Source organism: Podarcis tiliguerta (genome assembly GCF_965153285.1).
Source record: "Podarcis tiliguerta genome assembly, chromosome: 5".
Taxonomy (NCBI): Eukaryota; Metazoa; Chordata; class Lepidosauria; order Squamata; family Lacertidae; genus Podarcis; species Podarcis tiliguerta.
Genome location: NC_139538.1, coordinates 54,804,326 through 54,821,003, shown reverse-complemented (window position 1 = coordinate 54,821,003; position 16,678 = coordinate 54,804,326). Strand labels below are relative to the sequence as shown.

The window sequence follows — 16,678 nt, the reverse complement described above, 5'->3', positions numbered from 1 at the left end:
GAATGAAGAGTCCTTCTAAAACAGCAGCTCTAACCATACAAAAATGCTCAGTACAGAAGCCTAGCACAGGCCAAACAGTTCACAACAGCTTTTGTTTAGAGACAGCAGGGACAAGGGAGCAAAGGACAAAGGGCAGGGGTGGACAGGCAGTGGCCTGACTGGGAGGTTAGCGGGCACTGCGACAGGTCAACTTCCTTACGTCAAAGTGCACTGTAAAAGTATAGCATGACTATTTAGTCATGTTCAGTCACCACAACAAACTGATGCACATCCAGACATATAGTAATAGGTTGCAACCAACCATTTGTTCATTTGTCAGTGGCCACAAGTTGGGGGAAGTATGGCTCCAAATACCAGCTGCTGGGAATCACGTGGGAGGAGCTCAAGTCCTGTTTATGGGCTCCCCACAATGTTCTAGAGCCTAATAATGACACCCACAAATCACTCAATCTAGAACACAGGTATAGTTCTCACTGAAGTGGTAAACCTATGCCTGAGCCCTCCAGCCATGACTGTTCTTCTATATACAGTGGTACCTCGGGTTAAGAACTTAATTCGTTCCAGAGGTCCGTTATTAACCTGAAACTGTTCTTAACCTGAAGCACCACTTTAGCTAATGGGCCTCCTGCTGCCGCTGCGCCACTGCTGCATGATTTCTGTTCTCATCCTGAAGCAAAGTTGTTAACCCGAGGTACTATTTCTGGGTTAGCGGAGTCTGTAACCTGAAGTGTATGTAACCCGAGGTACCACTGTAAAAGCTTCTATCCCCCTAGAAGCCAAGAACACAGTCCTCAAAACTCCCCATCTTCCCAACCACTGCCACAAATGGATGAGGCCGAACAAAACTGTCAGGAGTCAATATTGACTATCCTTAGGATGTATCTATACAGAGGTTTGAAAGGGAATGAGAACTAAAAGTGCACCTACCCTGCCCTCTGCAGATCACAAATACCAGTTACTTATCTGCACCTTTGATAAGTCTTCACCCACACAGCAGATGGAACAATTGTACAGCCAGTATGAAGCATACAGTCAGGAGGGCATGATGCACACTTCCATTACATATATTTTTCCAAGCACCTGCCTTTCCACTTCCCACATGTAGTTTTGTGTTAATGAACTGTATCAACAGAGCAGGCAGCTCTTCTGTACATCTGCCACAGTGTACATTCCTCTGGGAAGAATGCCCAGCCTGGTTCCTTCCTACAGAATTCCACAGGCCCAGGATGCTGAAGCAGCTGCATGCTTTTCTCTTGAGTAATTCATGCCACATTATGAAGACATTTGTCCGAGTGCAGCTGAAGCGTGAGTAGCAACATTCATAATAGCTGGGAACATTTCTCACTCTTGATTTCTCACTTCACTTAATCAATACAGCAGGACTTGGGTAAGCCAACAGTGACATTCCCTACTGGGGAACTTTCCCGGATTCTGGAACCAGAAGTAGGCAATGAATGTGGTTTTTAGCTTTGAACAGTAGGCTAGTTTTACCTACATTCACAAGCCCCTCTCTATTCCCCCATCCAGGTAAGTGAGACAAGAAACCTCATCAGGGTTCAAGGGCACATTCAAGCCAGGCAAAAACACCCAAGGATGGTATGGCTTGAGAGGGTGGCTGTCCAGGGAAGAGTCCAAAGGGAAGCCCAAAGGGCCACATTTCACCCCAACACTTGAGGTTCCCCATCCCTGCAATAGAGAAATGAAGGTCATATATATGCTGTAGGCTAGAATCTATGAGGATCTGGTCTTCCATTCTCATGGCCTTCAGTGTCTGAGAAGGTGCTGATTTTGCCACACATCAGGCTCAGTAAGGAAAATGTAACGCAGTCCTAAACACATTTACTGATAAAGTAGGTTCCATGGAGTTCAATGGCACCTACTGCCAAGGAAGTGTACACAGGAGTACAGCTTTGAGTGCCATCCATGAATCACCAATAAAGAGATATAAAAGCCTTGTTCTCAGTTAGAGTCTCCCACTTCTGATTGCAGATCTGGCCTTATAACTGACAGCTCCACACCAAAAGCTCCTGGACAGAGAAAACCAATGTCAGTAGTAGAAGGATTCTAGTCTTACTTTTCCCTTCAGTTGCTTTTCTGTATGTAGAGATTATTTTTCTAATGGAGCAACATTCAGTCACTTGAACCTCGCCAGATGTGCCTAAACACATGTTTACTACCTCAAGTTAGACAAGTGTGACAATGCCAAGAATCTGACTAAAATAGTCCGAAACGGACAATGGTCTTTCAATTTGCTGCTGAGTTTAACCAAAATGGTTCTGTTCCCCCTTTCCCAATCCACGAAGACTTGCACGCTGCAGCAGCAGAAGGCATAGTCATTTGGCTCCGAAATTAGGAAACCCAACACCAGCTCTTTCGTCTTGGCGTCCAGCCACCAGAAGATAGTTCTCAGTGTGTCAGGCTATTCTTAGAAGAGTTAAACAATGTGATTAGACAGCGGCAGTCTGGTCGTGGGAGCCTGTGTTTCCTCCTAGACAATGAAAGTGAACACAAACGTGTGTGTTTCTTGGGATGAAGGTGAACAGGACTCATGACATTCCCAGAATGGCATGTGCACAAAACACTATAGAGGAAACCTTCTTCAGAAGTGCTGGGCACGGACTTTACTCTGGATCCGCCAGGAGGGAATTGTGGTTGCATGCCAAACACTTTCCCCCCTTTAAAAAATCTCAACTATCACTTGGACGGGCTTTGAAGCAGACCCTCCCTTGCATAAGAAAGTGCTACTCTTAAGGATACAAAAGGTGGACATAATATAAAAAGAAAACCCAGGGTGGATTCCTAAGCCCAGCTTTGTAACTGAGATGACAGGTGTGCATGCCAGTGAATGAAACGCTGGCTCAGGCACCTGTGCTGCCCCACCTCCTATACTTCAGGCAGACTCTGAGCCCCTTAAATAAAACGTTTTAACGAAAACAAAAATGGGGGACCAGTGGCACTCCAGGTGTTGTTGGGCTACAACTCCCTTTGTCTCTGACTAATGGCCAAGCTGGCAGGGGTTTGCGGGAATTGGAGTCTGGTGACAAGGTCCTTTCCTGCCCTACTGGATGCTACCATTTCAGCTCTTGAACTTGAACAAAGCAGCTCCTCTGCTTTACACGTGTCCTTCACTCCGAGGACAATGTCTGCATGGGCAACTGAACTCAGAGAAACCACAAGATTGGAAGGCAATCTAAAAATGACGCCTCCCCATTCTCTGGTTAAGAATTGGGTCACTTCTGCACTGATTTCTTAGGAAAGTGACCTAGAGACAAAGTGACCTCCCTTTGTGGGCTTTCTTCCAGGAAACAGAAAAACACCAGCCAGCACAGGAAGCAGGTCCCAGGCCAAGTGGTATGTGGCACAGATGTTTATTCAGTGATAGGACATGGTTAGATGTACCCAAAACAGTTACGATACAAAAGATTCAGAAGGGTGGCTGCTATAAGGATGCACTAGACTTCATTACTTTTTGCTGTAGTCAGTATTTCACTGTAGTTACTTGCAAAGACAAGTTAGAAAAACTAGACTTTTGAGTTACATATGTAGTGCTCCTCACTGCAACACAATTACTGCATTTAAAAACTAGGTGAATATATGTAAACGAGCTGAGCAGAGATGTGCACAAAAGGTCACAGACCTCAAGTTAAGTCACCCATCTTTATGCCTTCAGTCACTCCTTGCAGCTCCATTACTTATGCAGTTGTTTTAGAATCACATCCACAGCTTCTGCAAGGTTGTTCACATAACCATCAGCCTTCACTTCTGGGTGGTGCTCATCACAAGGCCTGGGGAAGAGACAAAAGACAGAATGAATGAATGAATGATGTCTTCCAACCAGGTGCATATACATAAATGGTGCGCAACACAGTCTCAGGATTTGTGAACCAGATTCCCCAGGGCTTTTAAAGCCATCGGTAATTCAGCCCCCATTTCACTATGAGTTGGTGTCTATGCAACTTTATATAAACAGAATTCCATGTCATTAAACAAGGATGAATAAAAGGTTTGGAGATCTTCCAGCTCTGGACTCCAATTCCCACCAGCTCTAGCCAGCATTGCCAGTGGTCAGGGATGATGAGAGACCAACAATATCTGAAGAGCCACAAGTTTCCTAAACCTGTTAGACCATTTCAATAATGAACATCCCTGTATTTAATGAATACAAAGAAGGGGACATAATATTTATGTAGCAATGCCCCCAAATACAACCTTCATTTGCACTTTAGTTTAGATGACTTGTTTCTGGGTCTACAACAAAGTTTGTTTAATCATTCCCTGTCAACTTCGTAGCAGTTTAGTTGTAGCATCTTGGACTAAGGGCCAGCTCTCTCCTTATTTCTTTGCTGATTCACACGCCTCTGTATCTCTTTCCCTAGATATCAGATGTATATTTTGGCTGCGGTGTCTGCAGCAAGAGTATTGGGCCTCATCCAAGATGGGAATTAGAGCTGGATGCATGTCCAGGGACACAGACTGGGTCCTGTGGGGATGTCAGGGACAGTCATGAGAACACAGTCGTGCAAATAGCTTTAGTCGTTCTCCAACTCCTCTTTTCAACCGTGTAAATGGCACAACTATATTTACTGAAGGGTATTTCCTCAATCTGTGAACAAATGTTTGCCAGACGATGTGTGCAGGTTACAGCACCCACTTGTAATACGTGTCAGAACATGAAATATATTTCAGTTCCTGAGGTGAGAACTCCTAAGGCCTTGTTCCTCTGATCATATTTCTGAAGTCCTCTTACTTTATTGAGAGAATTAAATTCCTTACAAAGCCCCTGAGGACTATCCTTCATTGGTAATCTATAAAAATACCAGCCCACAGAAGATTAGAAATGCTGATATCAAGCTTTGCAGAAGAAGGAAAAAAATGGAATGTTCCAAAGAGGATTGTTTTGAGTGTGTTTGCCAAGGAAAGATGAAGCTACATGAAGAAGTCTCCATCTTTTCTTCACTGCATTATAATGCCTGAGGTAAAAATTAGAGCCTTGTTGCCTAATTTCTCTCTGTGCTACGATCAGCCATGTATATGTGCATTTAACAGCTTATGGGAAGCAGGGACTCATGTAATACCATAGCAGAATCATTTGAGAAGAGGAATTCTCATTCTTCATATATTATGGAAGTTGCTGCAGCAGCATTGCTTGAGTTCCCACCTCACACAAGTAGACTGCTCAGATGGTCTGGTCAAAATAAATAAAACCAGGGCTTCAAAACCTTTAGGGTATCCTTCATAGGATCCTTCATACAAGACCACAATCCTGCTGTATTCAGTTGCCTCCCAACTTGTGGAAGATGAAAAAAATGGGCATGGGTGGGGTAGGGTTACTGCACTTGCCCTCAGTGACTTCTTTCATGTTACAACTTTTGTAATACATGAAGAGGGCTTATGTGGCACCCTAATTTTGTAATGTTTTGCAGTTTCAGGGGATCCAGCTCTTATCCCCTTAGCTCTACTGGCCACAAAGTCTTCCTTGTCCATGCCGTGTAAGGAAACATAGATTTTATGATTTCTGTATGTACAATTTTGTAATAGGAATTTCTTTTAATAGAAAGAAAAGAAACACTGATGTGCAGATGACCCCTCTACAAAATGGAAACACACACATATGCGGACACTTTGTGCGTGCATCAGATACACATAGGGTTCTATGTTTAGATCGGAGATGGGGAACATGTGCTGTCAGACTCCAACTCCCATCAGCCCCAGCCAGCAAAGATAATGGCCTGACACTATGGGAGTTATAGGCAAACAACATCTGGAGGCTGATAGGTTCCCCATCCTACGTTTAGATGGAGAATGTGACTCACCATGGTGTCCCTCTGTCTTAACAGCAGTAATTTCACAGTTGGGATGTTGTAGCAAATAGTCATAACCTAATACCTTTTAACCTTGAGCTCAGAAAATTTTATTATTGTTGATACATAGGCCCATCTGGTAATCTGTTGTTTGTTTTGCAGTTTCCTTTGTAGAGCTCAAAAATAAAGTCCAGTGTGCAAAGGAATGTGTTTTCTTTCCTTTTTCTGCACATCAGGGTTTAGAGAGCTGCCAGAACCTCACCAGCAAATGACAAGAACAAATGGTTCCCATGCCAACTGATTTTTTTAAATAAAAATTAATTCAATGGGAAGAAAATTGTTGCTGCCATATTGAAACATTTGTTTTCGTTCACAGCGTGAGACGAATTCAAAGACACGGCTGTTTTATTTTGAATACCTTTCAGATTAAATCCCCAACACCATATTTCTTTACCAAAGTCATTTTTATACTACATACAAGCTACGCACCAAAGCCTTCTGATGTGGAAACTTGGTAGACCAGCAAATTCAAATATACGAATGGAAGAAAACATTACCCTTAAGTTGGATAATTGAAGTTGCAAGCGGGCTTCAAGGGCATAAATTGGCGAAGTACAGGAAGAGTGGGGAACCTCCAGGTATTGTTGGACTCCAGGAGCCCCAGCCAGCAGGCCCAATGGCTCAGGGATGATGGGAGTTGGAATTCAGCAGCATCTGGAAGGCAACCATTTCCCCATCCCTGAACTGCCACCCCATCCCTTATTCCTGGAGAAGAGGCGAAGTCCCGGCAGACTGGAGGAGGGCAAATGTTGTCCCTATTTTCAAAAAGGGGAAAAGAGAGGACCCAAATAATTACTGCCCAGTCAGTCTGACATCAATACCAGGGAAGATTCTGGAGCAGATCATTAAGCAAACAGTCTGTGAGCACCTAGAAAGGAATGCTGTGATCACCAATAGTCAGCATGGATTTCTGAAAAATAAGTCGTGTCAGACTAACCTGATCTAGTTTTTTGACAGAATTACAAGCCTGGTAGATGAAGGGAACGCAGTGGATGTAGCCTACCTTGATTTCAGCAAGGCATTTGACAAGGTGCCCCATGATATTCTTGTAAAGAAGCTGGTAAAATGCGGTCTTGACTATGCTACCACTCAGTGGATTTGTAACTGGCTGACTGACCAGACCCAAAGGGTGCTCATCAATGGTTCCTCTTCATCCTGGAGAAGAGTGACTAGTGGGGTGCCACAGGGTTCTGTCTTGGGCCCGGTCTTATTCAACATCTTTATCAACAACTTGGATGATGGACTCAAGGGCATCTTGATCAAATTTGCAGATGACACCAAACTGGGAGGGGTGGCTAACACCCCAGAGGACAGGATCACACTTCAAAACGACCTTGACAGATTAGAGAACTGGGCCAAAACAAACAAGATGAACTTTAACAGGGAGAAATGTAAAGTATTGCACTTGGGCAAAAAAAATGAGAGGCACAAATACAAGATGGGTGACACCTGGCTTGAGAGCAGTACATGTGAAAAGGATCTAGGAGTCTTGGTTGACCACAAACTTGACATGAGCCAACAGTGTGACGCGGCAGCTAAAAAAGCCAATGCAATTCTGGGCTGCATCAATAGGAGTATAGCATCTAGATCAAGGAAAGTAATAGTGCCACTGTATTCTGCTCTGGTCAGACCTCACCTGGAGTACTGTGTCCAGTTCTGGGCACCACAGTTCAAGAAGGGCACTGACAAACTGGATTGTGTCCAGAGGAGGGCAACCAAAATGGTCAAAGGCCTGGAAACGATGCCTTATGAGGAACGGCTAAGGGAGCTGGGCATGTTTAGCCTGGAGAAGAGGAGGTTAAGGGGTGATATGATAGCCATGTTTAAATATATAAAAGGATGTCACATAGAGGAGGGAGAAAGGTTGTTTTCTGCTGCTCCAGAGAAGCGGACACGGAGCAATGGATCCAAACTACAAGAAAGAAGATTCCACCTAAACATTAGGAAGAACTTCCTGACAGTAAGAGCTGTTCGACAGTGGAATTTGCTGCCAAGGAGTGTGGTGGAGTCTCCTTCTTTGGAGGTCTTTAAGCAGAGGCTTGACAACCATATGTCAGGAGTGCTCTGATGGTGTTTCCTGCTTGGCAGGGGGTTGGACTCGATGGCCCTTGTGGTCTCTTCCAACTCTATGATTCTATGATTCTATGAAAGGGAACAAAGTAAGAATATTTACAAATGGAAATTACCCAACCATAGCAACAAATTATTAGTTAGCCCACTGGTGCTCAGTTGGTGAACATCAGCTGGTGCAGTATATTATCACTGGACGCGGTAAAAAAAAATTAAGAGATGTGGCCTCAAATGCATGTTTGAGTTAAAGGTTGGATCTGAAAGTGTTGAAGATTGCTGATTTGTCCATGTTGGGAATGGCAATAAGGGAAATATATGTTGTATTCTTTCATTCAAAAGCCAAAAGCTGTGCCAAAGTTTTAAATATTGTATGCCATAATAATAATAATAATAATAATAATAATAGTAAAATCCCAATCCACTTTATCAGCTATATCACCAGTTGGATCAAGAATATACATATATTTTCATACTGTGTAAAGTACCCAAGGCTCCCTTTATATGACCATGACAATCCCATGGTAATGGCTAAGGGCAATTTTCCTCATTTACTTTTAGTTTATTTTGTAATATCTGTAATATTTTTTGAGCTATTTAGCTGTCAGGGACACGCCCAGCAGAGAGGAATCTCCAGAGAAGGAGGAATTGGCTGCACCTGAGTCTCCAAGAAGTAGGAAGCGGAGCAAGCGATTAGAGCAGAGGTGGGCCAGCAGCAGGCAGGGGAGGACGTGGCGTATACCGTATCTGGACTTGGGAGGGGTCAGGAGCCAGTCAAGTCAACTGACTCCGATGGTGAAGGATGAATTGTGGAAGCTTGGACTGCTGTTAGCCTGTTGTTGAGAAATAAACCTCAGCTACTTCAAGTGCCAGCATTCTGTGTCTTGAGTGGGACAAGCACTAAACCTGACACTAGCTAAAGGAAAAGTAATTGTTCGTTCCATTAGAGACATTTTCAAAGGGGGCTCATATCTTCATAGTCAGGACCAAGAAGTAAACTTCATTTACAGGCTCTACATTCTTCCTAAAGCAGAATAATTTAAATTGCTAAAAGGCGCGCCTCTATTTCTTGGATAACAGCCAAAAACCTTCTGACAAACAAGTCTGCAGAAAATATCTGTGTAAATGCAACCTTGGACAAAGGGTAATTCTGACAAACAAGTCTGCAGAAAGTAACTGTAAAGGCAATCTTGGACAAAGAGAAATTCAGTTGTTAATTCTTCTGAGATAATTTGCTGTATTCTGGATTCGCTAAGAATGTCATCACATGTAAAAACCCTATGGCCAGTTTGCACAATTCTATGGTAATGTCACTTTTCAATAGACTGAATAAGTTTTCTTCAGGAAAACAGAAATGGGTCTGCAGGAGAGCTATTTCATGAGTAAAGAATGGGGCCTTGGTTTTTTAATGATGTAGGAAGAAATATGAAGATAGGGATGCGTCACATTTTCTTAAGAAATATATCAAGGCAGCATACAACAGAAGAACAAAATACATTAAAGCAGCATATAACATGTCAATAAAAAATGGTTGCTTAAAAAAAATCAAATTCCAAAGGTCTGTCAGAACAGTGCAGTTTTTTAAAAAATATTTGAAAGAAATCAGGGATGTCTCCAATCTTTCACACTGCAGGCTCATTGCCTGGTAAATACTGACTGAACATCAGGGAACACCAAAAGTGTACCACCAGATGATCTCAGTAATATGAATATACAGGAAATATTTTGTGTGTGTGTGTGTGTGTGTGTGTGTGTGTGTTGTACTCTCATAAAGCATGCCCAGCACAGAGGTGCATGTACAATCCTACTTTGGCTATTAATGCCCTGCGTAACTACAGGAAGTACAGCTCACTTTCACATGCTGTATAGTGAAAGCCAATAATGTTTGTTTCAATCTGCTCTTGACATTCTAAAGTGACTGATGGGAGGGATATTATCTTGTACCATCCACAGAGTTTCCTTATCCACAAGTAAAGGTAAAGGCAAAGGGGCCCCTGACCATTAGGTCCAGTTGTGGCCGACTCTGGGGTTGCGGCGCTCATCTCGCTTTATTGGCCGAGGGAGCTGGCGTACAGCTTCCGGGTCATGTGGCCAGCATGACTAAGCCGCTTCTGGCGAACCAGAGCAGCGCACAGAAACGCCATTTACCTTCCCGCTGGAGTGGTACCTATGATCTACTTGCACTTTGATGTGCTTTCGAAGTGCTAGGTTGGCAGGAGCAGGGACCAAGCAAAGGGAACTCACCCCATCACGGGGATTCGAACTGCGACCTTCTGATTGGCAAGCTCTAGGCTCTGTGGTTTAACCCACAGTGCCACCCGCGTCCCTTCACAAGTACTTGCACATAAATCCACAAGTACTTGCACATAAATTTCTTATTTTTTCATACTCTCCTCTCCCCCGTATAAATGCCCAGGTTTTACTCACTCACTCCAAGTTGGAGTCAAGGTAAGAACCCCACTGTTCAAATGTATAAATACACGGACATCTCCTAACATTACTGGTTTGTTGGATGTCCCTGCACTTTTGATCTGTATAAAGGTTGGGAGCAGACAGGTAAAAACAATAAAGATAGAATGCTACCAAAAGAAGGGCAGATGTATGCTGCAACAAGAGTGCATGCAATGGCTAATGATAGCTAGCTTTTTTGGCTGTCATGTTGATGAAGGCCCCATAGAGCATTAGCATTAAAAGCTGATAAAAACACAGCTACTGCAGCGATAAAGGCCATATAAATAGGAATTTATTTATGCATGGAGGGCCTGGGTCTGGGTGGATCCATGTGTGTGTTAACTAGAATCTGTTAAAATCCTGGTGCATTCAAGCTACTCTTGGCAGATTTGTTATTACATTCACGTGCCTACAGAGTACATTAACACACCACATAGATGCAGTTTATGCTGGATAGACTATGCAGCTGGAAAGCACCCTTAACTGCACAGTTTCTCCCACAAACCACCAGAAGAGCAATGTAATTTATTTCCTTCATAAATAGAGAAAGCGAAGAAATGTCAGGAAACTGCAGTCTCAAGCTCTCTTTTTCTGTTGCCATCTCCCTCCACACCCCTGGGCAAGGCAGCATGCTCACATGTAGAAGAGCCGACCAAAGACAGTAGGCTTTAAGTTAAGAGACCCATGAGAGGCTTTCCTTTCTCCTGTTAGCACATACAGAGCGGACCAAGCTTCCCTCTTCCTTCAGCCTGACTTCGGCAAGACACATCCCTGCAACTCCATCTGAATCTTTCACCACACACCCGGCGACTTGAACGAGGTGGGTTGGGCTTTGAGCCACTGCACATGTGTGCTGAAGAGGGCTCTGGGAAGAGCTGGCACGAAGCCTAGTGGAGAGTATTGACTTATAACCATGTTCCAGCTCCTTTGTTGTGGCTTCCAGTTGACAGAGGACTTTTAACAACATGGCTAAATCGTTAAGAATCTGGCTCTGGTGCATCCCTGATGAACATTAAAACATTAATAATGTTGAGATAAAGATCACTGGGGAAGGTTTCTTGCTCAACTTGCTTGTATATAAAATAAAAATGTGAAGTGTAGCATGATTTTTTTTAAATAAAAAAGTCATTCTGTTGTTTGGGAGCCCAGCCAGTTTCCTGTAGCAATTGAGAACCTCAGTTATCCCAAAGCTGTCCCATGTGCTCTAGAGTAAATACACATAACTTCGCAGGGCGAGAGCAAGGTAAACAGCAAACTATCTGGTTCCTATCCTCCTGTCACATGTTAGTGTCTTTATTACTAAGGCTGCAGTCCTATGCATACTTTGGAATAAGTCCCATTGAACTCTGTGGAGCTTACTTCTGAGTAAACATGCACAGGACGAGGCTGTCCATCACGCTACTTGACTATATTTAAGTTTCAAGTCTTTTTGTCTTTTCAATGTCTGTATGTCTCCCAAGATCTGGTTGTGCATTTTAAAGAAAGAAAGAAAAGAAATAAGGTGCAATACAAAGTAAAGTAAAGACAAACTGTATTTGTGGAAATAAGTCCTTGAAGAGTTATTTATAAAACGGCAGGGTTGGCAAACATGCATGCATTTGTGCACATAGAGAGAAGGGAGGGTGGAGCCTTGCGCCAAGTATTCCATTCCTGATAATGCTCATGAGCAGCCAAGGAAGGAACTTTACATATAAAAGGCTGGGGCAAGAATCAGGCCACAAGGAAAGAAAGAAAAACTTTAAAGGAACCAGCATTGAGAAAGCAGTAATTAGTTAATTAATAGTTAAGTGATCAAACATTAATCGTTATGTGATTAAACATTAATAATTTTATAGTCAATAGATTTCCAAATGCTTAGGAAGTTGTTTCTAGGATACTTCTTCTAGCCTTAAAGGGTAACATAGTCCGCCTTTCGGGAAGGAATAATTATTGCTGAAACTAATATTCAAGTGGAATCCCTAGCAGATTTTACAGATTTCAACCTTCTGTTTACATACATTATGTGCAATAATTGTCAGAGACCCAGGTCCCTGGGCAGGGCTTTAAAGGTACATGAGGCTGCCACCTTGCTGAAGCTAAATAGTTTTGTGTCTGCTCAGTGACTCCCTGGGAACCACATACAATGCAAAGTGGGGATTTCTTAAGCCATGTGTATTTGATTGTATTTCTTTATCATGCATCTCTACATCAGTGTAAATTTCATAGACCTTAGATCTGAGCAGATGCACATAGAACAAGATGGGGGGGGAGTAGAGGATTAAATGATGTGCTTGCGCATGCACAGATGTGCATGGTGCATGCTTCATATGCATAAATAAAAATATTAATAATATTAATTGGTTTTAAAAAGGGTTTTAGACAATGACATGTTGCTGTCAGCCACAAGAATTGCCATTTGTTAGCTTTTGCATGGTTCTATAACCAGGAGTCCCATGCTTTCTCTACTGGCATGCTAATGTTATATATTGCTTATGGACCTGGTAGCTTCCAAATTACAGAGAAAAGCTGTTTAGTCCATTCATCCATTTTGACAGGAGAAGCTCTTGCCAGCTGCTTGGGCCAACCTTCCAAATGTGCATTTCAGAGAGGAAGATCAGAAAGCCTGCCTAGCTGGAATGAAACAAGGAAGGCTATAATACCATCTAATAGGCTTTGTCTACCCTTTGGGATGATTCCTGAAATCTGTCACTTCATCTTAAGCAACAAATTATTTGCGTTTAGGGATACAATTTTCTTATTTATTGATTTTCTCCCATTTGCCGATTCTTTTTGGTTTCTAAATCCTCTTCATACTATTAATCTAATTTGAATATGAGATACAGTTGGGGGTAGAGATGTTGAAAACACATAAATGATAAAATCAATACATTACAGTTAAATGGGACCCTGGGCTTTGGGTGTGAATGTAAAGATGCTGGTGGAAATCAAAGTGTTCCCATGCTGAGTTGGCTGGGAAGACTGTAATCAGAGGATTTGTATGTCTTACTTATGGGTGCACTGAGCATTGCTGTTCTTTGTGTATAGCACAGCTGTTTTCAATAAAACTGCATCTCCATTATCCCCCTCTAACGGCAAATGTTCAAATGTCAACCCCTCTTGCCAGTTTACTGAAAAAAAACAGGGAAATAGATTGTCACTGTGTTGTTAAAATTCAAGGGTAATATCCCTCTGTCTTCTTAGTTTTATTACCAATGAACAAGATTATTCCTGCCTTCGCCATGTGACCCTATTCAGACAGAAACAATTCAAGAACACCAAAGAGGAACTTTCCCAGTAGGTACACAGAAAGTATATACTTTGAAGCTTCCAGGCCTAACGCCAAACAAGCAGCACCTTAAATATACCTACAGAATTAACAGATAACAGACAAAGGACACAAACAACTCACTGGACTTTTAAAAAGTTAATTTCTAAGCTAGCTAGAATGTTGTAGAACTCCCAGGTCGCATTGTGGATCATAACAACCAGACTACAGGTATGTGCATTAAAACTGCTAATGGGATGAAGATGGGGATAGAAAAGGAAGACTGTTTTGCTCATTTCATTCTGGGATACATACAATGGAGGCTGGCCCACTAGGACAAGTAGGGCACTGTCCCACCAACCTCAGACTCTAACTTACAGACCTGTGGAAAGGATAGCAAAAATATCTAGTTTGTATAGTACATTGAACATTCAAAAGCATGATAGTAATGCCACCACCACCACCACCATCAAATGCTGATTTGACAACCGTATCCAATAATATGGCAATCAGTTGGGATTTGATGCTGGATAAAAGGGTCAACCTGGCATGGATTACAGAAACCTTTCTGGATGAATCAGGGGTCCCCACTCTGACTCAGTTATGCCATCACTTTTCTTCTGTGTAGTATCAATGGGAGACTAAGAGGGGTGTGTATGTGGTTGCTTTTAAATAGAGACCAGGCTTGGCGATATTAATACACAAATATTCTGAAGACACACACTTAAAAATAGGAGAGTTTCTCTCAAGGGTGCAAACATATTTGGGCGGCTTTTGTCATACACACACACACAAACAAATGCCAAAAAGAGAGATCGGGACTGAATAATTCAGGGAAGCATTACCACACATCAGAAAATCCTAGTTTTACTCTCACCTCTGCCATGAACTCTCTAGGTGGCCATTCTGGTTCATCTGCAATATGAAGGATCATAATACTGACTTTCCCTGTGAGGAGCACAACTAGAAAATGAACGTGAAACCCATGAAAACTTGAACTTGCTATACAAGTATTAAGGACAGTAATGATGAAGTTTGTTGCAACAAAGTATTCCAGCAGAAAGTTCTGAACTAACAGAAATTAAACAATTGAGACGTTCTGATTTATCACCCACACTTTCATTGCTTTAAAACCTTTCAGAAATAAGAGGTTAAAAATGTAAGATTTGAAAAATTGAACTTGATTTTATTACTGTGGCTGGAGGATCACACAACTTTGGCAATCTTATTATACTGCCATGTAGACACAGAATCCCCTTTCTTTCTTTTTTCTTTGCTAATGAGCAGGAATGATAGGCCAGTAAAATCTCTTCCACCCTTGCCCTCCCTTCTGCTGGTTCTCTCTCTGACCTCTTCCTCTCCTCCTTTTCATTTTTTTTAATTATAGGGCTGACTCCTGTGCATACCCAAGCTGTGCTGAGCACTTTCTTCAGTTGATCCCATTTTACACACTTCTAATGTTGCAGTAAAATTTAACTACTGACACTTCGCCACTGATGAGGATGAGATAATATGATGCCATTGCTCACTAGACAGAAAAGCTGCTCATCCAAAGACAGGTCAAGAGGAGGGGAAATATCAAAGGCCCAAAAGACAGAACGAAGCATCCAGCTGCCCATCAAATTTAAGAGAACTGGGTATCTAAATTCCCGTTCGCCACTTAAATGAAACACTTCATTTAAAATGCATTGGCATATACGTTTCAGTGCCAATAGCCAAAGGAAAAGTAAGACTGCAAAAATCTCATAGTTGTAGAATTACTTTTGACTTACAAAAGAAATTTGGCCTGGACGTATTATCCTTTCCTTTTTGGCCTGGATGCATTATCCTCACAGATGATTTGCCAGACAGGTACAGCTGAAATCATACTCAATAGCTGGGATTTGGGAAGGGAAGGGGTAGAAAGATGTAGTTCTGGTCAGCAGGACTAGTGGGTTACCAGCAGGGGTGTCTTTAGCAGATGCGGTGCTGGGGTGCAAATATCCGGCCAGTGCCCCCAAATTACCATGGATTGGGGGGGGGGGCAAAGCTGCGCACTGCCAGCCATTGGGGAGGGCGCAACTCTCCCCCATGCCACTGCGGGAGAGCAATCCCTGCAGAGTCTTGGAAGGGAAGCTGCACCCTGCCAACCATATGGCTGGCAGGTCCACAGCTTTTCTCCCAAGCCTCCACTGGAGGAGAGCACAGCTTTTCTCTCAAGCCTCTGCAGGAGGAGAGCGCAGCTTCCCTCCCAAGCCTCCTTGGGAGGAGAGCAATCCCCACAGAGGCTTGGGAAGGAAGCTGCACACCTGCCAGCCATATGGTTGGCGGGGTGTAGCTGGCGGGCATGCAGGAAAAGGGGAGGCCACCGACAAAGCCGTGCAGCTCCCTCACTCGCTGGGGCACCCCTGAGAGGCACCACTAAGCCCTATGGGAAAGACGGCTCTGGTCACCAGGTACAGTCTACTTTGGACAGGGCATCCATCGCTCCTGGAGGATCAGCAGGTCCATAGCAGGCCCTGGAACAGCTCTGCTCCTGGCCGGTCAGGAGTGCAGTTTGCCCAACTGTGCCTGTTCCTGGGGAAAGGGGCATCTGGCCGCAACTGCACATGCCGTAATAACACGAAAATTGTTCAGGAACTTCAGCTGGACCCAAATGTGGCAGTCAGAGTTTGAGCTAGAGCCCTGCCTCCCTTTCTGCACATTACCTCCATTGCTATTTCATCCGCAGTAGCTTCCAGTTTGTTCCTGAGCCCAGTTCCTGTCTTTGAAATGCCCTCCCCAGGAAGGTTCAACTAGTGCCAACCTTGATGTCATCTTGGCAAAGGTGTTTTTATTTGCCCATGCTTTTCACCACCTGGTGCCATCCAGGTTTGCTTCCCCATTCTGCTGAATGATACAGTTTGTTTTTTGCTGCTTGTTCTGCTAGGTTTTGTTTTTGTTTCTAAATCTGTTGTTCTTTTTATAATTTTACCATATATTGTTGTGGGATTTTTTAATGAACGTAACATAAAAAAATACTCTAAACAAATGAACAAACACATGCAAAGTGCTGGTTATTATCTTGAGCAGGCTG

The 16,678-nt window shown here is 43.1% G+C and overlaps 1 protein-coding gene across 2 annotated transcripts in view; it reads right to left on the bottom strand.

Moving 5' to 3' along the window:
- Positions 1-3,352: 3,352 nt before the first annotated feature.
- Positions 3,353-16,678, bottom strand: part of LHPP (phospholysine phosphohistidine inorganic pyrophosphate phosphatase) — a 113,533-nt gene continuing 100,207 nt past the window's right edge. Inside the window, exon 7 of one of the 2 annotated variants that reach the window (XM_083439755.1) lies at positions 3,353-3,785. In XM_083439755.1, coding sequence (XP_083295881.1) covers positions 3,689-3,785 — 97 coding nt within the window. In that variant the 3' untranslated portion in view covers positions 3,353-3,688. The remainder of the gene's footprint in view (positions 3,786-16,678) is intronic. The other variant, XR_014510975.1, reaches the window with a different exon arrangement.